At 40.3% G+C, this 26,625-nt stretch overlaps 1 protein-coding gene across 1 annotated transcript in view; it reads right to left on the bottom strand.

The window, feature by feature from the left end:
• Window positions 1-420: 420 nt before the first annotated feature.
• Window positions 421-26,625, bottom strand: part of LOC149748364 (metabotropic glutamate receptor 8-like) — a 134,538-nt gene continuing 108,333 nt past the window's right edge. The window contains exon 2 of the mRNA XM_089917443.1: window positions 421-1,569. Within this exon, the coding sequence (XP_089773569.1) occupies window positions 1,237-1,569 (333 nt within the window). The 3' untranslated portion in view covers window positions 421-1,236. The remainder of the gene's footprint in view (window positions 1,570-26,625) is intronic.

Below are 26,625 nucleotides of genomic sequence, written 5' to 3'. Positions count from 1 at the left end.
GATAAACTTGGGATTCTTTTCCAAGAAGGTAATGTAATTTACCCTCATTTAAAGTTCAATTGCATGTTTTGAATCATCTTTATAGCAGTAGTGATATAAATTAAAATTCCAAACAGCACAGGTTATGGCATCGTGGATATTTACAACAGGAATGAATAGTTGTCCCTTAAATAAATTAAGCCAATCTTTCCAACAAAACCAGGTCTTTTCTACATTTTCTGTAACAGCACAGCACTGGAACAAATGTTAAACACACCAAATATTATGTATAATAAGTTTCCATGTTCTGTTATATGCAGAAGAACAGATCGCAGGCATCTTCAAGTGTTTCAAGAGAAAACCTTATTCCAATAACTTGGTCTTTGCTAATTAGGGAATAAGCCCAAATCACTCCCATGGTCTTTTCCTGCACTGAAGCTTCTAAGAAAAACAATAAATTATCAATATAATTTCCTGCAAGTTCAAAATTACTCAAAAACAGCTAAAGGGCACGTTAAATTTTCGACAAAACATTGTTATTACTTTTATAGAAAAATATGCAAATTTTATTCAGTAATTCTTAGTAAGAACAATAGCATTTGTTAAGTAATGGTAACATGTCTCCTTTCATCCACAAAGTTATATTGTTGGCCAGTCAGCAATAATATTTGTGCCCTAAGTTGTTTTTGTTTTCTGGTTTTTCCACGCAGTGTAAGCCTCATGGTTAAATATACACGTAGTAAAACACCTACAGAGATTTGGATGAGAACCTTGAAAAAACCCGGGACAGAGTTCACGAGCACCCTGTTTTAACCAAGTTTTCACATCTTTCCCTTTAATCCCACTGTAAGCTTCAGAGTTTGAGGTAAGAATAAAAATTCAAAAAGTGAAATATGAGAATAAAAATATCGCTTATGTATAGCCTTGGGGGCTACTTCAGTACTGTTTTAAGATGATTACCAGTCTTAATTCCCTCTAGTGTTGGATGTTAAATTCCACTGCCTTTTTAAAAAAATTTAATGACTTGCTAATGTAAACCTCCATCTAGAACAATCAAATAGTATGTCATTTATTCAAATTTACAGTGGCTCTAATGTGCCAGCAAAGTCCCTCGTCAAAAAAGACAGCTTTAAAAAATGTTCGCCTGAGTCAGGAGCTCTAATTCCTAAATTAGCACCAAAGTGTCACCTTGATAGACCAAGAACAACAAAATCATTTATAATAAACCCAGCTTCCCCCTAGAGTGGACAGCCTGGGTCACGTATCTCTAGGAGCTCTAATTATCCCAAACAGATCAGAGCGCTCTTGGGGGTGCTCAGACTTCTGCAACCTGTCATCTCCAAATGCAATAATCTGATAAATAATACGCTTACCAATCTCCCGCGAGATCTGAGTGAAGGCCTCCACACCGCTCTCTCCGTAGTTGCCCTCAGAAGCCAATGTTGACACATAATTCCACCCCAGTGCCGTCACAATGTCCACCATGGCTTGCGCTTGGTAGGAGTCAGGGGGGACCACCCGAGAGAAGAAGTCATACCTGGTGTTATCACTTAGCTCTGGGGCTGTGGATGCATAGCTGATTTGAGGTATCTGCGAAACAAATGACAGGTCATTTCAACCCATGAGGAATGCTGTCAAATGATGGATTGTCACACAAGAGACTAAATAGCCAAAGCTATATCAGAAACCTAGACAGATCAGCCTGCAGCCAAAATATGGTTTCATGACCACCAATTTAATTAGAACGTATTTTATAAGGGTCTGTGGACTCGCTTTCTTTCAAAGCACATTTCTAAACAGTAAGACAGAATTTAGTTTGGGTTCAGGTCCCATTGTTTCAGAAGCCAAAGCAAAGCATTTGTGCTTTTTGTTTTTGTTGCTTTTTTATTCTGTACATGATAAGTTCTGGCGTGGAAATGAGGCAGAAATGAACATGAAATGTACATACATGCTTCAGAAAAAGTCACCTCTGAAATCATCTTTGGCTTTAGGACATAAAGGCTACATAATAATGAACAGAGAATTTAACATGAGGCTATTTTTACGCTTGATACCATTTCAGTCTTAAGATTATATTTTTGGTAAAGTATTTTAAATATATAGTTTTGCAAGTCTAGCCACTGCTTATTGATATAATCACTACATACCACAATAAGATTTGGGAATAGCTAACCATGTATCTTTTAATTATAACATCTTTCCAGCCTTCCAACCCTCAAAAAAAAAAATCACAAAACAGGAATCCATACCACAATTGCTTTAGGAAAAGAGACTATTTTCTGACATAAAAAGGGTGAATTGCTAGAAGATATTCAAAATTAGAGATCGTATGTCATTTCTCTTAAATAAATTCAAGCTGAGAAACAAATTAACTGCATGCCATAAATCTACCCCTAAAAATGTTTGAAATGCAATATTCACTCATATAAACAAGTGAAAACTCTTACTCTACCAGTGAAAAGTGCTAGGATAGAAGAATACAGGGATGTTAAAGAAGTATGGCAGAAGGACATGCAGGCTAGACGGAGCACAGAAGATGCAGGAAATCTGGCATATAGGCCAGGAAGGACGTTTCAGCCACACGAAACTGCATGTCCAAGGCCATAGAGTCAAGAAAGGGCATGGTGGGACTTCCCTGGCAGTCCAGTGGTTAAGACTTCTCCTTCCAATGCAGGGGGTGAGGGTTCAATCCCCGGTGGGAGAGCTAAGATCCCACATGCCTTGCAGCCAAAAAGCCAAAACATAAAACAGAAGCAATATTGTAACAAATTCAATAAAGACGTTAAAAATGGTCCACATCAAAAAAAAAAAAGAAAGAAAAGAAAGGGCATGGTATGGCATTGCAGCATTTCACATGGTGGGAATGCAGGATACCAAGGGAGGAATGTCAGGAAGGAAAACTGCAAAGCTAGACAGAAACCAGAGGATGAAGGGCTAGTCGGGTATGACAAGGAGTGTGGATTTTATTACCAAGGCCGTGGGGAAGCACAGCACGATTGTAACCAAGGAAATGACACAATCAAATTTTTGTTTTAGAAAGATCACATTGGCAGCAGTGGGGGAGAGTAGCAACCCTCAAATTTCAGTGTCCACCTGGGCAGCCCCATTCCCAAAGATTCTGACTTAGTATGTCTAGAGACCTAGGAATCTGCATTTTAATATGCCCTCCAGAAGAATCCGATGCAGGTGGACCCATGCTATGCTTAGAGATAAACTGAATTAAAGGGAAACCACACTAGATGCAGGACAACCAGTTAGAAAACTACTACAGAAATCTATGTAAGAAAGTATAAAAGCTGAAATAAGGCAGTGGCAGGTGGAAGAAAGGAAGGGTGTAGAACCTGTAAGTATCTAAAAGACAAGGAAAGGTGTAAGAAGAATGCGTAATGACTCTCAGTTCTATGGCTCTGGTATCTGAGTAGACGATGTTTGCTATTTACCAAGACAGAAAAACAAGAGGAGATTCTGGAAGACAAAAATGATGTGTTCAATTTTTGACTTGTTTCTTTTGAGGTTCCTGTGAGATGAATGAAAACAACTAAAAAGTGGGCAATAATACGGTGGGATCTGGGGTTTAAGAGACGTGCATCTCATTACTCCTCTGCTGCCTTGCTGTGGTGTGAAAGTTCAGAGGTCAAAATGATTCCACGATGCACTAACTCAGGTTGCTTGGTTGAAGATGCAGGTTTGACTTGTACATAAAACCATTAATTCTGCTCTCCATCAGATCCTGCAGCTAATGTCAGTGCTCTGATGTCAAAGAAGCTGCCGTTCCATCTTCCCGCACAGGGCTACACACTCTGGGATCCAACCATCACTTATCACTCCCTGGCCAGATGATTCCCAAGTCACAAGGAGGTTTTGACTCTCCTCTTGACACCTTTATAAACCCTCAACATCTGTATCCAAACCTTTCTTAGGTCTAGAGAGTCCTACTCCGTATTGGTAGCCAGTGAAGTGACATTGAACATCCTAAGACATGAAAGCCTCCTTGTCCCGGGAAGAGAAGTAAAAGAATGTGCTTGGAGCTCTCCAGGGTGCTGCAGGATTTGTTCCGCTTCTGTGTAACCTGTGTCTATCTATATGGCCTACAAAAAATGATTTAGCCTATTTCACACCCAATTCTTCCGGTAGGACCAAAATAACTTGCCTGTTAACATTGTGGGATCATGAAAACTAGTCCTGACCTGCCTCCTTTTTGCCCTTTCGCTTTCTCTGCCAGATACACCAGCCATCTCTTGATAGACTGTCCCCTTGATTAGGCTTTGTGTCTTTGTAGCAGATAACTACTTAGCAAGGACACCCGTCCAAATCTCTAACCACACACAAAATCTTGAATTTTTTCTACCTTTTCTTGCTTGCTTCTAGAGGACCGGGGAAAGAGACAATGGATGATTCAGTGAGGTCTACACTTTACTAGGTAAAGCTTTCCCAGAGATCAAGAGCATGTTCATTTCTATGTTCTAATGAAAAAGATCCATGAGCCTGACCTTCATTTTGTTTGTTTGGTTGGGTTTTTTTGCGGTACGCGGGCTTCTCACTGCTGTGGCCTCTCCCGTTGCGGAGCACAGGCTCCGGACGCGCAGGCCCAGCGGCCATGGCTCACGGGCCCAGCCGCTCCGCGGCATGTGGGATCTTCCCAGACCGGGGCACGAACCCGTGTCCCCTGCATCGGCAGGTGGACTCTCAACCACTGTGCCACCAGGGAAGCCCGTGACCTTCATTTTGGAAGGGATTCTGTGTGTGTGTGTGTGTGTGTGTGTGTGTGTGTGTGTGTGTGTGTAGGAGGGGATGGGGAGCATTCTCTAGCAAATTCTACGGCACTCTACCATTTCCTTGTCCTATTTGGATGTATAATAATCCTCCTACTTCCTCAGCTGCCCAGAGTCCAGCAGGAAAATGCCCTACACGGCACCCACCCTGCCTATAATAATGAGCCACCCTTCTCTAAAAATGAGCACAAAGTGTGAAAATCTAGTGTTTGAAACCAAAACTAATTATCTCAAATTACTACCTTCAGTCAGTCACTTTCAGGGCTGTTTAATTAGCAGTCAGCATCATGTGTAGGATTAATTAAACAGGTGTAAAGTGTATATAAAATAAAAGTGCAGATAAGAAATGACTGTTTGAATAATTAGGTAAAGGACTTTCTCCGCAAAGTCTTGGAGAGTTTTCTCTTTGCGGATCAATGTGCAGAAAAGTAATGTGAGAGTATGTGTTTGTATTTTCATTTGTTCAGTTCTTGCTGTGTCTCAGCCTACAATAACAGACGCCAGGGTATACAGAGCATATTTCAAGACTTTTCAAATTGTCACGGAGTCGCATCTCATTTTTAGTTTATTGTGGTCGACCACTAAGCATTGGCTCATTCAGTATTTTAATTTCTGTGTTGGTATCCCCAATATTTCCATTACCCTCAAATTAAACTCCTACTGGCAACTAAAGTGGGAATTATTTTTAAACCTGGAATGTTTCTTTTTCTTTTCCCTACACTGAATCCATCCTAACTAATCCCTTCACCCTGGAGGTTTCAGCTACCAGAAACAAAAACAACAATAAAAAAAAAAAAAATGTAGTGGATGGGGCATAGAAGTAAAGAGGGAAATGAGAGGGAAAAGGAGAGTGTACCAAGAAAAGAGGTGTTAAGGAATGCATTCTGCATAAGCTCATCCTTTGTAAGATGTCACATCCTTTATAAGCCTCTGTTAAGTCCCACTTGCCCATTCAAAGGATAATATCCCAACTCTTCAGTCTGGCTCCTGAAGCCCTGGTGTCGGATTCTGTCCCATCCTCCTTCCCAACTTCAAGCCTTTGCTGTCATACCCTGATGGCACCTTGCATCCCTGCCCACGCTGTTCTCTGTGTAGAGAGACCCCTCTCCTCCACCTGGTGATCTGCACAAATGCAATATCCAGCTCAAAAGTTTGGGATTAACACATACACACTACTGTATATACAACAGATAACCAACAAGGACCTACTGTATAGCACAGGGAACTATACACTGTATATCTTGTAATAACCTATAAGGGAAAAGAACCTGAAAAAGAATAGATACCTATATGTATAACTAAATCACTTTGCTGTACACCTGAAACTAACACAACATTGTAAATAAACTGTACTTCAATCCATCCATCCGTCCATCCATCCGTCCACCCATCCGTCCACCCCCTCCCCCCTGGGAAGCTGTCACTAACACTCTCAGGCGGAGCTGTCTTTTGTTGCCCCTTGTCCCGCAGCCTCCATCATCTGCCATTATAACCACAATTGTGCGCTGGCTTAGGAGCCCCTCAGGGACGAAGTCACCAGCACCTAATAGAGCAAGTGCTCAATGAATGTCTGGAGGCAATTAATTACTCAAACTGCGGCAGGAATTTTGATACAGCCTCTTCCCCATGGCCCCCTACCCTACATTCCACCAAAATGTCATGTGGGCTCTTCTCCATTTGTGCCTCTCGATCTTCTCCATCTTGCTGTATGTCCTAGGAGGTTGCTTTGTGACTGTCTCACCTGGGCTCCCTCACTTCAGGCTTTCAGTTGAATTTGGCCCGTGGGAGGCACCTACAGAAGATGTGATGGCAGGGGAAGACAGAAGGGAGTAGTGAAGTCCCCATCTCCTTCCCCCGCCACAGCCCTCACTCCGTGTTTCTCTACCTGAGTCCTCATCCGCGGCTGAGGCCCTCACCAGGTTCCCATGATGAGTCACTGCCCGTGGTCCTTCAGGTCTTCTCCCACGGTTGCTAGTTCCCGAGTTCTCCCCATCTCAGGTTTGGGACTTTAACTGTGCCCACGCCTTATAAATGGTCCTTTTATTCACCTCTCTTCTATTATCCTGTGAGTGTGCCGGAACCCTACCAGTCCACCCACTCTTCCAGGTCTCTGTAGAAGGGACATCGCTGCCCTGCCTCCCCACCCTCAGCCCTGCCCTAACCTCCTAGCTCTTCTCCATCCACTTTCCCTCCCAAGCCTCCTCCATCACTTGTACTTACAGGATGTTTTCCTTCCCTTTCTTGGTTCAGCGCTTTAAGGCATCAAATTGCACCATTTGGAAACACCTGTCATTTTGCCTTTTTTTCCCATTTCTTCTTTTCCCTGTGCTGAGGTTTCATAAGAATATGATGTGTGCTTAAAATACGGCCAGTTTCCATTACCCAAATAAAGCATATCTGCGGCAATCAACTGCACGACTCAAGATACCCATCACCATACCCTGCTTTAAAAGTTGCTTGAGCTTCCATTTTCTGATAATTGTTTTGGTTAGAAAAAAAACCTGCTCCTTCTCCCACTATATTTTCACTTCAGCCTATAAAAGAAGAGATTCCTACCCTCAACCTCATCCCTCTTGGGGAGTTCCAGAATGCATGTTTCCTACCCAGACCTCCTCCTCTTATGTATTCTCCCGAAGGGGAGGGAAAACTGAACAAGAGGTCAGAGTTCTGTGCTTACTGGGCAAGAGTGGATAATGCTCTGCCTTCATTCTCTGACCTGCCCACACACAGCTCAGGCTTGTCTCTTTTCCCTGTGTGGTAAGAAGAACAGGTAGGGTCTCCTTTCTTGGGGCAGAAGCCCACCGCTTTCCATATTCTACTGACAACAGGTGTGTGAGAGAGCATGAAGTCCATGCCACTGGTTGAATAAGAGACGTCAAGTCTTCTGTGCAGGCAGAAGCGGGTCCCAAGCTTGAGATGTGATGTAGGAGTAGGAGGCCCCATTTCGGTCTCAAGTCCACGCTGGATCCTTTCCAATCCAGCCATGTGTCTGGGAAGTTATCTGGTGTTTGCCCAGCTCTTAATAAAACTAATTACTTGATCTACATTAGTTACGTATTCTGTGAATCTTGGACTGACATACTCTAATATATTCCAAAAGTTTAACTTAGATCTCAACTTAGTTCTATTTCAAAAGAAATTCATGTACAGTTTCTTAGCTATTTTGTTAAAGATAAAAACAAACATACATATATATATTTTTTTCTTTTTAAATAGTATTGTTTAAATTGTTGTATTTGTTTAAATACAACAAATAAAACAATTTTAAACAAATAAAAATTTGTTTAAATAGTATTATATTTAATACTATTATATAATATAATATAATATATATTATATTACATTTAAACAAAAAATATTTGTTTAAATAGTATTGTTTAAATTTATTGTTTAAATAGTATTATTGTCCTCCAGTGTCTGTTTTCTACTTCTTCCAGATAGAACCCCAGACTTTTACCTAGGACTTGGCCACTTAGAAGAAAACTACATTTCCCAGCCTTCTTTGCAGCTATGATCATTAGTATAGCAGTGAGTGTAACTTCTGAAAACATGTCCTTAAAGGGAGACAGCAGGCCTTTCTCATGCCCCTCCCCCTTTCCTACTGGCCAGAGCTTAGACATAATCTAACATTCAGTTAGTCATCTCAGGCCATGCCGTAGGGATAGTAGAACAAAACAGCATGCCCTGACCTAGTCCAACCCACTGTGGTATCTGGATTCCTGAAACCACCTGATGGTCTTCCAGCTTCCATTCCTGTCCCTCTCAAATCCATTCTACACCAGCAACCAAACTGATCTTAAACAAAATAATAATAATCAGGTAATATCAAAATCTTGCTGAAAGCCCTTCAGTCATTTCCCCAGTAATCTTAAAATAAAGCCTAAAACTCTTTCCACAGGACCCTGCAATTCAGCATCTGACCTCTTTTCCCCTTGCTAACCTGACTCAGTGGACTGGCTTCCGTTCTGTTCCCTGGCCCAGCCAAGCCCTATTTCTTCCCCGAGCCTCATGCCCATTGCTTCATACACTTTCTAGACAGAGCTGAGAGCGCTTACAGCTTCCTCAGGTAGACTGTGTCTCTCCCTGTTGAAGTCACTGAATCTAACTCCACATGACTGACAGGGTGAGATGGGATGTTACTGAGATGCAAAGGGGCCGAGAGACTTTTACCACCCTAAATACTCTTTCATGGCCCAAGAAGATTACAATTCCACCCCAGGTGCCTCTTTAAAGTTCCCTACTGTTTGCACATTAAAATACTATGTTAAGTTTGAAACTTTCCACATCTGCTTAAAATGACATGAATCCCATGTCCATTTTCCCCAGTTTCTGGTTTGCCAAGGATCCCATAGGAAGCCAAGACACCCCTGACAGGCAATGAGCCCTAAAGCACAGCTCAGAGGAAGCCCCTGAGGATCACAGGAAATGTAAGCCTTCCTGCAAGAAACTCACATACATCTGAGGACAGATTTGCAGAGAGAAGACAATTTAAGACCTGAGTCACACACATCTTCACCATCAATTCCTACTAAAAAGGTTTTTGTGCTTTTTCATCTCTACAAAAACCTCATCCATTTATTGTCGACCTTAATGGTAGAAGAGGTTGGCGGGTTGGGTTCTTGGTGCCTTTCAACAGCATCCTTGGTTTTCTCCAGTGAAAGATCAGCTTGAAGCCATGCTCTTCCTCAGGGGGTAGTGCTTGTCTGAGCACTTCTTCAGTGATGCTAGCCTTAGCAACAGCAGCCATCGCTATGATAGCTTCCTGCCACCTGGTCTTGGGATGGATTTGTTTTCACTGCAGAACCAGGTCCAGAAAAGCATAATGATTACAGCCATTAACTTTGTCTTTTCAAATTTGACTGCTCTCTGGTATTAAAACTACTAGTTGCTTGTGGCAAAACGTGAGTATTTAATTAGAAATTGGATAAAAAGGAGGAGTTGGGGCTAGAAGTCAATGTTCAGCACTGACCTTCCCCTCCTCACACTACCCTGAGCTTTCATGCTCCTCTCAGATTCATGAAAATGGAATGAGGAGAGGGAAAAGGAGAAAGGAACGTGGGGCCAAAGCGTGAAGTAATAATAAGAGTGACGACTATCCTGAATTTGTTTCTGAAGTACTATTCCCCTCCCAAACCAGGACCTGCTCAAAGAAATCCACACAGTGGACAGACAGTAAATTTCCTGTTTGTACAAGTTAATGCCAAATGTGAAATTAGTCCCTGACTCTCTTCTCAGTTGAATTCCCACCGTTGATTCAGAGAAGGACCCAAGTTTTTGTGTTTTGATGCACTTTGGGGTTTAGCAAAAGAAAAGGAGAGGTGGTCTATTGAAACGGGAAATTGTGGTGGCCACGGAGAGAGAGAATGATTTCATTGTACTGTAACGTTATCCTTCTCCGCAACATCAGCTCATCCAGAGAAAGCAACATCTAATTATACACGCGCAGTGAAAGGGCCTGTGGTCAGTTAACACAACTAAGTATAGAGCGATGGTTAGAACATTTAAGGTCATAAGTGTAATTCTATTATGAGCCAGGATACAGGCCTTACCTCTCACCAGAAACTTCCTTCTCACAAATGCACAGCACCCATAACAGAGCCAACCAGAGAAGGATGAGACAAGGTCAATCCATTCTCACTAGTAGATAAATAATTCAAAGATGGTTGCTGCTGATGGTGAATCTGAAATTTCAGAGGCAAATATGAAGAACACGAAGTCATAGGAGGCACACTTTCTTCAAAAGATGAATAATGCAGTTTTGTACATATGTGTGTATGCCTGAAAGTAGATATATATGTTACACTACAATGTCATCTCTTGGTTTCACATGATCCACTTGGATGTATTCTACTGAGTTTTAAAAGGAGGCATTTATCACCACTTGTTCAAGGGTATTGTATGAGTCTGGGAAGTGAAGAAAACTCCCCTGAGTTACCTGAATTCAAGGGCACTCTTTTTTTTTTTTTTTTTTTTTTGCCGTACGCGGGCCTCTCACTGTTGTGGCCTCTCCCTTTGCGGAGCACAGGCTCCGGACGCGCAGGCTCCGTAGCCATGGCCCACAGGCCCAGCCGCTCCGCGGCATGTGGGATCCTCCCGGACCGGGGCACGAACCCGTGTCCCCTGCATCGGCAGGCGGACTCCCAACCACTGCGCCACCAGGGAAGCCCCAAGGGCACTCTTGAATTCAGGTAACTCAGGGGAGTTAATAAGGGGTCTATTTTCAAGGCAGGGGCAGTATAGAGGGAGTGACAGTGGAAAGCCATAGTCAAGTAGAGTCAAAAGGGTTCAGTTGCCACCCCTGTGCCCTAAGAACCAGAGGAAGGAGCAGTTACAGAAACCAGAAGGAGTCACGGACAGAAACCATTTGAGAGAAGCAGTGATCACCCACCCCCGCCAGAGGGAGGGACACAGCCACCCCCTGGCGACACTACAGGGTGGGATCCAGGAAATTATATCCCAAACTCTGCCCTCCCTGACCTCCTGCTGGCTCTCCCCTTGACCAAATCCACTGGAAACCAAGGGGCCAAAGAACCTATTGACATTGTCTGGACAGAGTTGCCTCCCAGGAGAGTGAACGGACGGCGCAAGAGAGAAGGTAAACGGGAGGGGCGAGCAAAAGCTACCCATCCCCAGCCTCATTCATCATTGATCACTAGACATTTTAAATAAACTGACGGATGGTGGTGCAGATATCCAGGCTTCTATGTTATTTTGCTTTTTTTTCTTTTTATAACTTCATGCTTTCAAATACTTTTGGCAGAACATCTACACTAAGACATTTTGGTTTGGCTATTGGAAATTCCAACCCTAAAACTAGGCCAATTAAGTTAGCGTTATCTTTTGATAAATAAGTAGTGACCTGTTAAGAAAAAAAAAAAGACTTGTAATGATTTTAATCAAATTAGTAATGACATTTGACTTCTAACCTGTTTATTTAAAATGAAAGACAAGCAATCCGTGAACGTGAAAGAATTTACATATAAACAGCCATAGTTATATCCTATCAGATTAATAAACCTTTCTTTACATCTGCTAATTACATTTTACAATGAGAAAGCACAGCAGCCCCTAGGGGAAAGAGTTGTTATAATCTATCAAATCACTAGCAATGTGGGAGTTTTTAAGCCTAACTACCCTGCATATATGCATTCAAAAGTTCTAATAGCAAGTTGAATTTAAAACCTTTAGTTTTTTTACAATTTTTAAGGAAGGGACTTTAATATTCCAACTAGTTCTATAGTTCCTCTAGTTTATGGTTTCTCCTGATCTTCAATTTTCCCTTATAAAAAAAAAAGTGAACACCGTATTTTTTTTCTAATTTCCACACATTTCAGTATGCTGTAATTTCTAGGAAATGATAACCAGTACATATGCAGTATTACACACAGGTGAAAAAGGTTAATTCAGTATGCACACTTTTTCTGATTAGTGGTTAAATTAAATTTAATGTCTTTTTAATGGTTACTTTTTGATTAGTCCATTCAACAAATTAGCTCACACTATGTGCCAGACACCATGACAGGCTCTGGGAATTGGGCCATAGACAACACATGGTTCCCCCCACCCTCACAGAGCATATGGTCAGATGGAAAAGATAGGCATTAAGTAAACAATCACCCAAATAAACACTTAACAGCACTTGTGATGACTGCTGTGAAAAAGGAGCACAGGCTGCGAAGAGTAACTCATCTGGGGGGCGGGGGTGGGCATTGGGCAGGCTTCCCTGAGGAATGGCATTAAGCTGACACACGAAAAATGAGGGCGAACAGGAAATGGAATACCAGCCACAGATTGCCTCTCACTTCGGACTTCCTTCAAATGTGTAAACCACCCAATGTGTACAAGTGAGTAGGAGGGGCAGTCGACTGACAGGTACTTAATTTTAGAAACTTGCTAAAGGCGGAATAATATTAAAGCAAAGACCACTGCTCCCCTGCTTTTCACACAAACTACTTTTAACTAGCGTATGCCTAACTGGGATTCTCATACCGGAACTATTTAAGAAAATAACAATGTAATTATCAGCAGGTAACTGCATCATGTTCTCATAGATCCTGAGGTTTGTAGGGGTCCGGAATGAATGAACAAATAAATGGATAGGTGGACGATGAAAGAATGAATGAATCCAGCAGAAACTAAGCCCATAGAAGAGAAACAACTTTAACACAAGAACCCAGGAAAAAATAAATGTATACTTAATATTACTTATAAGCTCAAATATTTGTTTCCTTTAAAAAAGTTTAAAAACAAGGTGATTGAAAACTAAAAAGAAACTCTGTCTTCATTTTTACGCAGACAGTGAAAGCTTTGGGATAGTATTTCAAAAGACATGAGAAGCAGGTTAGAACTGACCCAGGAGAATAATCTAGCTTTTTTTTTTTTTTTTTTTTTTTTTTGCTTTCAAGATGATACACATTTTTGGCACTTCTCAGGAGGAGGAAAGAGAAATAAACGGATCTCTCCACCTCTAAAGACTGTGCTCAGTGACCCAGCATCCCAGAGAGACCTGGAGAATGTCACTCCCTGATTTCACTATTTCTAACCACTACTGCCGGGATTCCACTGCATTTCAGAGTGAACGATACTTCTCTGATACCTTCTCAACAAAGTTTTCAAGCAGCTTGGGATTTCAAAGTGAAATCTATCTCTAAGTATTCTTCCAAACAAAAGGGAAGGAGAATTTTGCAATGAGTTGCTTAGGACAGCGAAGATTTTCTGTAACGAGGTTTTCTTACATGAGTACAAAAAAATGATCAATTATGATTTGTTGTATTAGAAAAACCAAATGATGGCATGGCACTTTCTTAGCATCATTTGCTAAATCACTTAAAAATTTAACTCTTCCCCCAACTCATTCCCTTCACTGCTGACTTCAAACCATCACCTAGCATTTAATTTTCCTCTTCTGCTGATTTCCTTGCTGTGCAATCACCACTGTGTTTCAACTTTCCCCCCAAGCATGTCAGCACTCAAACACTAAAGAATAAAAAGTTAGCAATTATAACTAACGAATCGAAGTCAATAAAACTTAATCTAGCAAATATTCCATTTAGACTGGCATTTTGCCACTCAATAATACATGATTTGAATCCCAGAAATAAGGCAGAATTTGATAGGGACGTTTGTCTGTGCAAATAAGTTTCTCAGTTGACGATTTCTTGGACTTTCAGTGATTATCCACCTTGATTGATATCCTGGTCTCCAACTGACTATTTATCCACCAGCTGGCATCCTCCAGGTACTGATTCTGAACACTAAATACCACTGGAAATTTTCATTTCCTTGATGTTGTCTAAGCTGGTGAATTCCGTATGTTACAAAAGGGTACAGATGAGATTAAAGGTCTTACTTAGAACTCCATTTTCACAGGAAAAAGAAAAACCACTCCTTATCCAAAAAACAAATAGCCAACTTCATAAATGGCCATCATTGGATAAGAGGAAAAGTAGATGAAATAATGTAAATGACTCAGATTCCATTATTCCACTCCACACTTGAGAATGTGCCAAGCCCATGTTCCTCTGACAAACATCATCTCATCATCTTAGTATCCAAAGGGCATCACATTAAGTTTCCCCAAAGTGGACTGATTAGCCTTTCTGCCCATCTTTGCCCCATCCACAATCTTTTTTTGAGAAGGCCAGCTTACTGCCCTTGAAAAACCTCCTTTATGTGTCAGATCCCATCTGCACACCTAACTCATGAAACACTATGTGTGCCCATGTATGTGTGTTCATGTGTTTGGTTGGTTTTGCCAACATTTATTTAACATGTTGTATTGGCCAAGAACTGTGCTACATGCTCTGTCCCCATTTTACAGATGAGAAAACTGAGATCTGAAGAAGTTAAGTAACTTTTCTGAGGCTGAATAATTTGTGAATGGCAGAATAATTTGTGAATGGCAGAGTTCAAATCTAGGCAGTCTGACTCTTGACTCATCTCTTAAGCACCTCTGCCCTCCACTACGTCAAGTCCATTTTTAAATGTTCATTCTTCAGTAGGTTCATTCTTCTTCTTGATGAAGAAGATGGCGCCTTGAACCGATGTTCCCTTCCCCTAAGGCGAACAACATCTCCTTATAGGTAGACATTTCTTTTCAAAAATATCCAACTACTCAAAAATTATATTTAAGAGTATTATGTTTCAATTCTTGCATCAAATTTTGGCATAAAGTTTATTTTTAGTGTCCTGGCAAATCTATAGACCAGTGAATACATCATGGCGGTATTGAGTCAGTAAGAGGTTTTTAAATATGTTTCTTACTTATTTGCAAATAAGTAATGAGTTTTGGAAAAATAAAAATTTGACAAAGGCTTCATGATTGAATGTCAAATATACGATGCAATGTACCTTGTTATCAATGTTTCCCATAGTATTCATATGCAGCATGATAATTTATTAAGACTTTTTAAATCTAATTATTGTTGTTTCAGAAGACCCATGAAAAAATGTTTTTCCTTTTTTTCCCTTTTGTGCCCTCCCCAAGAGCAATCAAGCCTGTATGCCCTAGAGAATAAACACGCCTTGCTTTCAGAAGCCTTCATTTACAGAGACTGTACAGCTGAATTATCTAGAGAAAGAGGATCACGCAAGGTTTGAAGAGGAGGAAATGGAAATGGAGAGAGAGAGAGGTGCTTCATCTGGGACTCAGAATGATAGAGATCTCCATTTTGCTCCCTCCCAGTGCCCAGGAACCCAGAAACCTCATCAAAGAAGCCCCTTTCCTATTCTTGCCATGGGAGGAATGGAGTCACCACCTTTAAATAGCCCATGGGGACTACAGTGAGCGTCTCTACAGCAAACACCTCCACAGCACTGGACACTGAAGTACAGGCCCAAAATATGACAGTGACTGAATTTCTTAACATCCTAGTCAATGTGGCTCAGTACCAGAGTTATCTGATACAGAAGAAAAAAGTTTCTTGCACTTGAGTTTTGAAGATCAAATTTATTCCTAATGCCTACTCCCTATCAGAGGGTTGGCTTGAGAGCTTAGGCTCGGGTTTACACTGGTATTCTTTCACAGATGCTAGGAAAGTACTTTGTACATGGTAGATGATCATGTATGCTGTGGATTAACTGCCTACTAGTCACGGTAAGACAACTCAGATTCCTAACTTTTAACATCTGCAGCCTACCTGATAAAAGTACTTCTCAAAATCTTCCCACATTTTTGGTGCTTAAGTGAAAATACACTTTTCTCTTTTTATGAAGAGTTACATCCTTTTTCATAGACCATAATTTAGAGATATGAAGACGTTCACTGTTTTTCCAATTCTTTCTCATTTTCTAAGTAATCTAAATGTGTAAATGTTTTCATAATGGTTTGCCAGACTATATGTAAATATCACTGGCCCCGCTTTTTAAAAAAGAAGCGAAAAACAAAACAAAAACATTTCAGGCACTTCTGTCTTTAAAAAAAAATACTATTTCAACCTCAAACTTGATGAGACTTACATACTGCTCTTTAGACGCCCTTTTTTTTTCCATTCTAAGGAATAAAATTTGAGAAAATTTAAAGCAGCTCAGATGGCTTTTAAGAATATAATCAATCTCAAATTGAAACTGCATACTGAAAACGTAGACTTTTCTTTTGTAAACAAATACAGAGTGGGAGAACAAGTGGGACTCAAGGTGGCTACAAAAAAGAAAGCAAGAAGACAAACACACAAGAAGAGAAGGATGTGGAAAATGCTGAAATATGGGGGGAAAAGTTTTCAATAAGTAATGAAGACACTATTTTCAGGAGAGGGATCAAGAAGAGTGAGAAGAATGTTAAGGATTGGATGAGAAACCAGAATTAGAAAAATAAAGCTAGAGATTGAGGAGAAGAGGATGGATAGACACAGCAGTGAGGCTTGAGAACTGAATGTCAGAAATAGGGAAAGAAAGCTGGAAAGAGGAGAGAAATGGGAGCCTCTAGCAGAGGATGGAACAGGCAAAGAAGCCATTGTTTTCTCTCCTTCCTTGCTCAGGGGCTACCATTGACCTAATGATCTGGCAGGCATCTTTCTGGACTGGTGGAGACTTGGTTCAGGGTTGACTTGGTCTTGTAACTGAGCAAGACCCTATGGGGCCTTCCTGGGACAGACCTCCCCTCCCCGACCCCCAAGTTCCAAAGAATAAATTTAATCAGAGAAGTAAGAAAATACAGAAACAAAGGAAAATAGTAAAGCAAGACAAAATAACAATAGTTTAGCCATTAAACAGAGTCAAGGACCTTTGGTTCCTCCTCAAGGGCCAAAGATAATATTCTGAGCCGTATCCTTTGAGCTGTCTTGTAGACACCGAAACCCCCACCAGGTGGAAGAAGTTAACTACGTGATGACCAGACTGTAGCCATGACATAAGCTGCTCCATCTTGCACAATTCCAAGAACCCACCTCAAGGAAAAGGGAGCAAACCAACCCTGGAGTTGAAGATTAACTGTACTTAAAACAATCAAGATGACGCTGATCAGACCAACACGTGACCAGTTTCAAGATGACTGTCAGAGCTAACTGTGCTGTTCTGCACATAGGACCCCCCAACCCACCTGTGCACCCCTGAAACTCCCCTTTAAAAGCTCTTGCCCACTGAGCAGCAGTGGGGAGTTGGTTCTTTGGGACACGAGTCCACCTTCTCCCCAGGATTGCCAGCTTCCTCAATAAAGCTATCTTTCCTTTCACCCAACACTTGTCTCTCAGTATTGGATTCTTGAGCAATGAGCAGCTAAACCTGAATTCAGTAACAGTCTCATTCCATCCATTCTAGTCTTCTGGGTCACTGAGTCCCTTCATGACTAATCATCAGGCAGATGTTGTAATTAAAATGTCTGGGCCTACACAGACTTAACTGCATTAGTCTGTCCATTGTTTCTGGTTAAACATTACCAAATTCTCTTCAAAAGTTCTTCAGATCTATGTCAATATGGGACACATATTTTTCAAACATTCTCCATAAGAAGTAGAAGCCATCAGTTAAAGATAGCTCTCAATTTCCCACCACCAAATCAACAAACCTGATTTCCTGTGCACCCATTTTCTCTCCTTTCCTTCTGTTGCGAGAAGATATATCACTTTTTCTATGTAATGTCAAGTCTCAACTCATGAATTGAACATGCAGCAGCCTTTCTGCTCCTGATACTATAGATTATTGCCTCTCTCTCTAATCATTAACCTTATACTCTCAGCCAGGTCCTTCCCACCAGCATTTCTGTACACTCAATGCTCCCCTATTTAAAATGAAAACTTTTTTTAAAAAAAGAAAAGAAATGAAACCATTTCTGATATTCTCATCCAGTTATAGCTCTCAAGCTAATTCTTGGCTTCCATTTACAACTCAACTTTTAAAAATGGTCTAAACTTAACCTCTCTACTGTCTTACCTCCCACTCTCTCCTCATCATTAAACCTGGTTTCTGTCCAGTGCTCTCCTGAAACTGCTCTGGGCAAGGCCACTCAAACTTTTCATGTCACAAAATCCAATGGCCAATTCTCAGTCCTCCTTTCACCTGAACCAGCATCATTAAAATCTTGACAATCATTATCATGAAAATCTTAACAATACCTTCCCTGGCTTCTGCAACAGGCTCTCCTGGTTTTCTCCTACCTCTCTAGAAGTTCCTTCTCTGTCATCCCTCTAATTCATCTTTCTCTGCCTGGGACTTGAAAGTGAAGTTCCTTGAGGCCTGACCCAAAGCCCAGTTTTCTTCACATACTTTCATTCTCACAAGTGATAACATCCAATTATGCTTGTGACTCTGATCACCATCCATACTACTACAATTCCCAAATTTTTCTCTTCAACCCAGATTTCTTCTCTAAAGTGCAAATCTAACACCAACTGGATAATGGACTTCCACTTAGAAATTTCAAACTTACCTTAAGATCAACATGATCAAAACTGAATGCACAGACTCGAGCTTCTAGCCATGATAAAATAACTGGGACTATTCTTTCATGTGTTTGTTGGCAATCTGTATATCTTCTTTGGAGAAATGTCTATTTAGGTCTTCTGCCCATTTTTGGATTGGGTTGTTTGTATTTTTGTTATTGAGCTGCATGAGCTCCTTGTAAATTTTGGAGATTGTCAGTTGCTTCATTTGCAAATATTTTCTCCCATTATGAGGGTTGTCTTTTGGTCTTGTTTATGGCTTCCTTTGCTGTGCAAAAGCTTTTACGTTTCATTAGGTCCCAACAAATACCATGTGCTAACACATATATATGGAATCTAAGAAAAAAAAAATGGTCATGAATAACCTAGGGGTAAGACGGGAATAAAGACACAGACCTACTAGAGGATGGACTTGAGGATATGGGGAGGGGGAAGGGTATGCTGTGACAAAGTGAGAGAGTGGCATGGACATATATACACTACCAAATGTGAAATAGATAGCTAGTGGGAAGCAGCCGCATAGCATAGGGAGATCAGCTCAGTGCTTTGTGACCACCTAGAGGGGTAGGATAGGGAGGGTGGGAGGGAGGGAGACACAAGAGGGAAGAGATATGGGAACATATGTATATCTATAAATGATTCACTTTGTTATAAAGCAGAAACTAACACACCACTGTAAAGCAATTATACTCCAATAAAGTTGTTAAAAAATAAAAAAGAAAAGAGGCATTTCACAAATTTCTAGAAAATTCTCAGATGTAGTTAAAAAATTTCTGTAGCAAGAAATGAAAAATAGGATTCAATTACATCAAAATTATTATTCTACCATGTTGGTCGAATCTCTATTTTACACGTGTTTTATTTTGTGTTCTAATCACAGATCATTTAAACCGAAAAAAATAAATAAATAACTGGGACTAGATGTACCCACACACACACTGTAAACAACTAGAAAACTGGACAAAATATATGAAATAACTACTTTAGACAAGAAGCAGTTCAGGACTGCTATCTCTGAGAAAGGGAAACAAATGATGTGAGCCCTCTGACTGCCCTGGCTTTCTGCCAGAGGCACCTTCTGGACTGTGGAGTAGGGAGGGACATCTCAAACCAAACAAGGTGATCCCACTGAGTTGAGAAAACAGAGTTCAAAGAAACTGAAGTGACAGTAATTTGTAGGTCAAAGAACCAGAGAAGAGAAAGCTAAGCAGAGAAAAAGCTCCAGAAATCTGTACAAGTTTCCCCTTGACTCTGTTGCTAAATACTAAGAACCTTGTTCGTTTTAAATATATTATCATTTTATTTGTCAATTATACATCGATAAAGCTGAAAAAAAAAGAAATTCACTTTAATATAAAAGCACAGAGAAGTTCGAAGTAAGAAGATAAAATATATACCAGGGACTTCCCTGGTGGTCCAGTGGTAAAGAATTTGCCTTCCCATACAGGGGACGCAGGTTCGATCCCTGATTGGGGAATTAAGATCCCCCATGCTCTGGGGCAACTAAGCCCGTGTGCCACAACTACTGAGCTCACACACCTCAACGAGAGAGCCTGCATGCCGCAAACTGCAGAGCCCACGAGCTCTGGAGCCTGTGCACCACAACTAGAGAAGAGAAAACCCGCACACCACAACTAGAGAGAAGCCCGCGCGCCGCAAGGAAGAGCCCACGTGCCACAACGAAAGATCCCACACGCCTCAACAAAGATTCCGTGTGCCGCAACTAAGACCAACACAGCCAAAAATAAATAAGTAATAAATAAATAAAATATTAAATTATATATATATATATATATATATATATATATACCATAGACATACTAATCACATGAAGGCTAAAACAGCTATGACTAGACAAAGAAGACTTTAAAACAAGGAATACTTTCTGAAATAAAGACAGACGTTTCTCACCTGGATCTCTGGTGGCATCTCTTGTGTGGACACGCTTGTGTCCTCCTAATGTATTTCCCACTCTCCAGCCAAATGCAGATCTGATTATGATAGCCCTCTATTTAAAAAACTGTACCATCGTTGCCATGATCTAGAAGGCCTTGTGTGGCCTGCTCCCTACATGATCTCCAAACTGTTTCAATCATCCTTTAGGTCTCCACACTCCAGCCACAGTGGCCTTTCTTTCAGCCCTCAAGGGTCTATGTTTCTTCTCTTTTTAAGGCCTTCTCACTTGCTATGTTCTGTGCTCATCTACCCCCTTCACCTAAATCCTTGCTCATCCTTCAGATCTCTGCTCAAACAGCAGTTCCTCAGGGAAACCTTCCCTGCCCCTTTCCTCCAACAGGTCAGAACCCCCTGACACAGCTGCTTGTAACACTCTTGAGTTTCTCCTCCACAGCACCCACTTCTATTGGAATTGTGTTATTATCTGTGTAATTTATTGTTTAATGCCTGTATCTCCTGTAGGATTTCAGCTTCACAAGAACAGTAGCCCTGGGGAATTCCCTGGTGGTCCAGTGGTTAGGACTCCATGCTCTCACTGCCAAGGGCTTGGGTTCAATCCCAGGTCGTCAGGGAATTAAAATCCCACAAGCCACTTGGCATAGCCAAGAAAACAACAACAAAAAAATCAGTAGTGCTGTCCATCGTATTCAGCATCATGTCCCCAGTACCTAGTATTAAAAGAGTCAACAAACATGAATAAATGAATGAACATAGCCTACAACAAAGAACAAAGTAAGACCAAGGAAGCCTACAGAAACAATAAAATAAAGTGTCAATAATGACCTTCACTGAGAACAAGAAGCTTCTTTAATCACTACCATTTTGTTTCTCAAATGAGTCCAGAGGGACCCAGAACTCAGACTAAAATAAATAAGCCTATAAAGGGTGAATGTCATTTTATCTTTAATGGCTTATTCGTTGTCATCTCTATGTTCTAAAATCTAAAAGAAATGGATTCATTACCTGGCATGGGACAACGTGCATCAAGAAGAAAAATAACTAAAATGAATGTAAGTATATAATGATGCACGAATTCATAATAATACTCAGAAATTCATTGGTCACCCCTGGAAGTTAGTTGGACACTGAATCATTACACTAAAAATTGATAACAAACAGGGGAAGAAAAATCTATATTTAACTTGCCTTTCAGTAGTTCAGACTAATTAAGTAGTGAATGAGGGAAAGTTTTTTATTAGATAGAAAAAGTATATCTCATAAATGCAGAAGGAATACTTCCTATGACAGTAACACCCAAAGTTCTTTACTACTTTTACACCTAATTTGACTTGGTCTCTCCACAAGACATTTCAAAGAGCACAGCCCACATGGTAAAGTCAAAGGTAACTTTCTTACTTCCAAGGATCTTCCATGCCAATGGATCAACAGGTTGAAGCATGCTTTGTATGATGAGAGTCTCAACACAGAGGTAAGTTTGGGGATGTTTTGTGGAAAATGTTGAAGGCCAGTACAAAGAGTTTGTGCTTAATTTGGTAGGTGAGGGGCAGCCACAGGAGATTTCCTTTCTTAGTGATGGTGTGACATTATCAGAGCCGTGCTTTATAAAATTAAACCTGGAAGGATATATCAAAATACACTGGAGAATGAAGGGACTGGAGTTGGGGAGAGAGTTGTGAAGTTACTGCAAAATTTAAGGAGCCTTTCATAATGGCCCGAAGTGGGGTGATAGCTGTGGGAACGGCAGATTCAGAAGCCAGAGGGGAAGTAATTCGACAAAGGCTAACAGTTATGATGAAAAAAGAAAAGTAGAAATGTATGAAATGATACCCACAGTGTGATCACTAATAAATGAATTGTGGGACCTTCAAGATGGCAGAGGAGTAAGACGTGGAGATCACCTTCCTCCCAACAAATACATCAAGAATACATTTACATGTGGAACAACTCCTACAGAACACCTACTGAATGCTGGCAGAAGACCTCAGGCTTCCCAAAAGGCAAGAAACCGCCCACATACCTGGCTGTGTGGCTGACAGGGTCTTGGTGCTCCAGCTGGGTGTCAGGCCTGAGCCTCTGAGGTAGGAGAGCCGAGTTCAGGACACCAGACCACCAGAGACCTTCTGGCCCCATGTAATAACAATCAGCGAGAATCTCCCAGAGATCTCCATCTCAACGCTAAGACCCAGATCCACTCACCGACCAGCAAGCTCAAGTGCTGGACACCCCATGCCAAACAACTAGCAAGACAGGAACACAACCCCACCCATTAGCAGAGAGGCTGCCTAAAATCATAATAAGTTTACAGACACCTCAAAACATACCACCGGAAGCAGTCCTGCCCACCAGAAAGAAAGATCCAGCCTCATCCACCAGAACACAGGCACCACTCCCCTCCACCAGGAAGACTACTAAACCCACTGAACCAACCTCACCTACTGGGGGAAGACAGCAAAAACAAAAGGAACTACAGACCTGCAGCCTGCAAAAAGGAGACCCCCAAAACAGTAAGTTAAGAAAAATGAGAACACAGAGAAATACACAGCAGATGAAGGAGCAATGTAAAAACCCACCAGACCAAACAAATGAAAAGGAAATAGGCACTCTACCTGAAAAAGAATTCAGAGTAATGATAGTAAAGATGATCCAAAACCTTGCAAATAGAATGGAGAAAATACAAGAAACATCGAACAAGGACCTCGAAGAACTAAAAAGCAAACAAACAATGATGAAAAACACAATAAATGAAATTAAAAATTCTCTAGAAGGGATCAATAGCAGAATAACTGAGGGAGAAGAACGGATAAATGACCTGGAAGATAAAATAGTGGAAATAACTACTCAGAGCAGAATAAAGAAAAAAGAATGAAAAGAATTGAGGACAGTCTCAGAGGCCTCTGGGACAACATTAAACGCGCCAACATTCGAATTATAGGGGTCCCAGAAGAAGAAGAGAAAAAGAAAGGGACTGAGAAAACATTTGAAGAGATAATAGTTGAAAACTTCCCTAATATGGGAAAAGAAATCGTCAGTCAAGTCCAAGAAGCACAGAGAGCCCCATAAAGGATAAATCCAAGGAGAAACACACCAAGACACATTAATTAAACTATCAAAAATTAAATATACAGAAAAAATACTAAAAGCAGCAAAGGAAAAGCAACAAATAACATACAAGGGAATCCCCATAAGGTTAACAGCTGATCTTTCAGCAGAACCTCTGCAAGTCAGAAGGGAGGGGCAGGACATATTTAAAGTGATGAAGGGCCAAGATTACTCTACCCAGAAAGGATCTCATTCAGATTTCACAGAGAAATTAAAACCTTTACAGACAAGCAAAAGCTAAGAGAATTCAGCACCACCAAACCAGCTTTACAACAAATGCTAAAGGAACTTCTGAAGGCAGGAAACACAAGAGAAGGAAAAGACCTACAATAACAAACCCAAAACAATTAAGAAAATGGTAATAGAAATGTGCATACTGATAATTACCTCAAGTGTAAATGGATTAAATGCTCCAACCAAAGACATACACTGGCTGAATGGATCCAGAAAAAAGACCCGTATATATGCTGTCTACAAAAGACTACCTTCAGACCTAGGGAAACATACAGACTGAAAGTGAGGGGATGGAAAAAGACATTCCATGCTAATGGAAATCAAAAGAAAGCTGGAGTAGCAATTCTAATAACAAACAAAATACACTTTAAAATAAAGACTATTACAAGAGACAAAGAAGGATACTATATAATTATCAGGGGATCAATCCAAGAAGAAGATATAACAATGTAAATATTTATGAACCCAACATAGGAGCACCTCAATACATAGGCAAATGCTAACATCCATAAAAGGGGAAATCGACAGTAACACAATCATAGTAGGGAACTTTAACACCTCACTTTCACCAGTGGACAGATGAACCAAAATGAAAATAAATAAGGAAACACAAGCTTTAAATGATACATTAAACAAGATGGACTCAATTGATATTTATAGGACATTCCATCCAAAAACAACAGAATACACTTTCTTCTCAAGTGCTCATGGAACATTCTCCAGGATAGATCATATCTTGGGTCGCAAATCAAGCCTTGGTAAATTTAAGAAAATTGAAATCATATCAAGTATCTTTTCCAACCACAATGCTATGAGACTAGATATCAATTACAGGAAATAAACTGTAAAAAGTACAAACACAGGAGGCTAAACAATACTAAATCAAAGAGGGACTCAAAAATCACCTAGAAACAAATGGCAATGAAAACACGACAACCCCAAACCTATGGGATGCAGCAAAAGCAGTTATAAGAGGGAAGTTTACAGCAGTACAATCCTACCTCAAGAAACAAGAAAAATCTCAAATGAACAACCTAACCTTACACCTAAAGCAATTAGAGAAAGAAGAACAAAAAACCTCAAAGTTGGGAGAATGAAAGAAATCACAAAAATCAGATCAGAAATAAATGAAAAAGAAATGAAGGACACAATAGCAAAGTTCAATAAAACTAAAAGCTGGTTCTTTGAGAAGAGAAGCAAAATTGATAAACCATTAACGAGACTCAACAAGAAAAAAAGGGTGAAGACTCAAATCAACAGAATTAGACATGAAACAAGAGAAGTAACAACTGACATGGCAGAAATACAAAGGATCATGAGAGATTACTACAAGCAACTATATGCCAATAAAATGGACAACCTAGAAGGACAAATTCTTAGAAAAGCACAACCTTCCAAGACTGAACCACGAAGAAATAGAAAATATGAACACACCAATCACAAGTAGTGAAATTGAAACTCTGATTTAAAATCTTCTAACAAACAAATGCCCAGGACCAGATGGCTTCACAGGAAAATTCTATCGAACATTTAGAGAAGAGCTAACGCCTATCATTCTCAAACTCTTCCAAAATACGGCAGAGAGAGGAACACTCCCAAACTCATTCTACGAGGCCACCATAACCCTGATACCAAAACCAGGCAAAGATGTTACCAAAAAATGAAAACTAAAGGCCAATATCACTGATGAATATAGATGCAAAAATCCTCAACAAAATACTAGCAAACAGAATCCAACAGGACATTAAAAGGATCATACACCATGATCAAGTGGAGTTTATCCCAGCAATGCAAGAATTTTTCAATATATGCAAATCAATCAAGTGTGATACACCATATTAACAAACTGAAGGAGAAAAACCATATGAACATCCCAATAGATACAGAAAAAGTTTTTGACAAAATTCAACACCCATTTGTGATAAAAACTCTCCAAAAAGTAGGCATAGAGGGAATTTACCTCAATATAATAAAGGTCATATAGGACAAACCCACAGTCAACATCGTTCTCAATGGTGAAAACTTGAAACCATTTTCACTAAGATCAGGAGCAAGACAAGGTTGCCCACTCTCACCACTCTTATTCAACATAGTTTTGGAAGTTTTAGCCAGAGCAATCAGAGAAGAAAAAGAAATAAAAGGAATCCAAATCAGAAAGGAAGAAGTAAAGCTGTCACTATTTGCAGATGACATGATACTACATACAGAGAATTCTAAAGATGCTACCATAAAACTACTAGAGCTAATCAATGAATTTGGTAAAGCAGCAGAACACAAAATTAATGCCCGGAAATCTCTTGCATTCTTATACACTAATGATGAAAAATCTGAGAGAGAAATTAAGGAAACACTCCCATTTACCACTGCAACAAAAAGAATAAAATACCTAGGAATAAACCTAGCTAAGGAGACAAAAGACCTGTATGAAGAAAACTATAAGACACTGATGAAGGAAATTAAAGATGATACAAACAGATGGAGAGATATACCATGTTCTTGGATTGGAAGAATCAATGTTGTGAAAATGACTATACTACCCAAAGCAATATACAGATTCAATGCAATCCCTATGAAACTACCAATGGCATTTTTTACCTAACTAGAACAAAAAATTTCACAATTTGTATGGAAACACAAAAGATCCCGAATAGCCAAAGTGATTTTGAGAACGAAAAACGGAGCTGGAGGAGCAGGCTCCCTGACTTCAGACTATATTACAAAGCTACAGTAATCAAGAAAGTATGGTACTG

The sequence above is a fragment of the Delphinapterus leucas genome, chromosome 9, assembly GCF_059928025.1.
Source record: "Delphinapterus leucas isolate spDelLeu-1000000601 "Yukka" chromosome 9, BTC_Dleu_Yukka2, whole genome shotgun sequence".
NCBI lineage: Eukaryota > Metazoa > Chordata > Mammalia > Artiodactyla > Monodontidae > Delphinapterus > Delphinapterus leucas.
The sequence above is the reverse complement of the archived record's forward strand: the minus strand, read 5'-3'. Positions and strand labels throughout refer to the sequence as shown.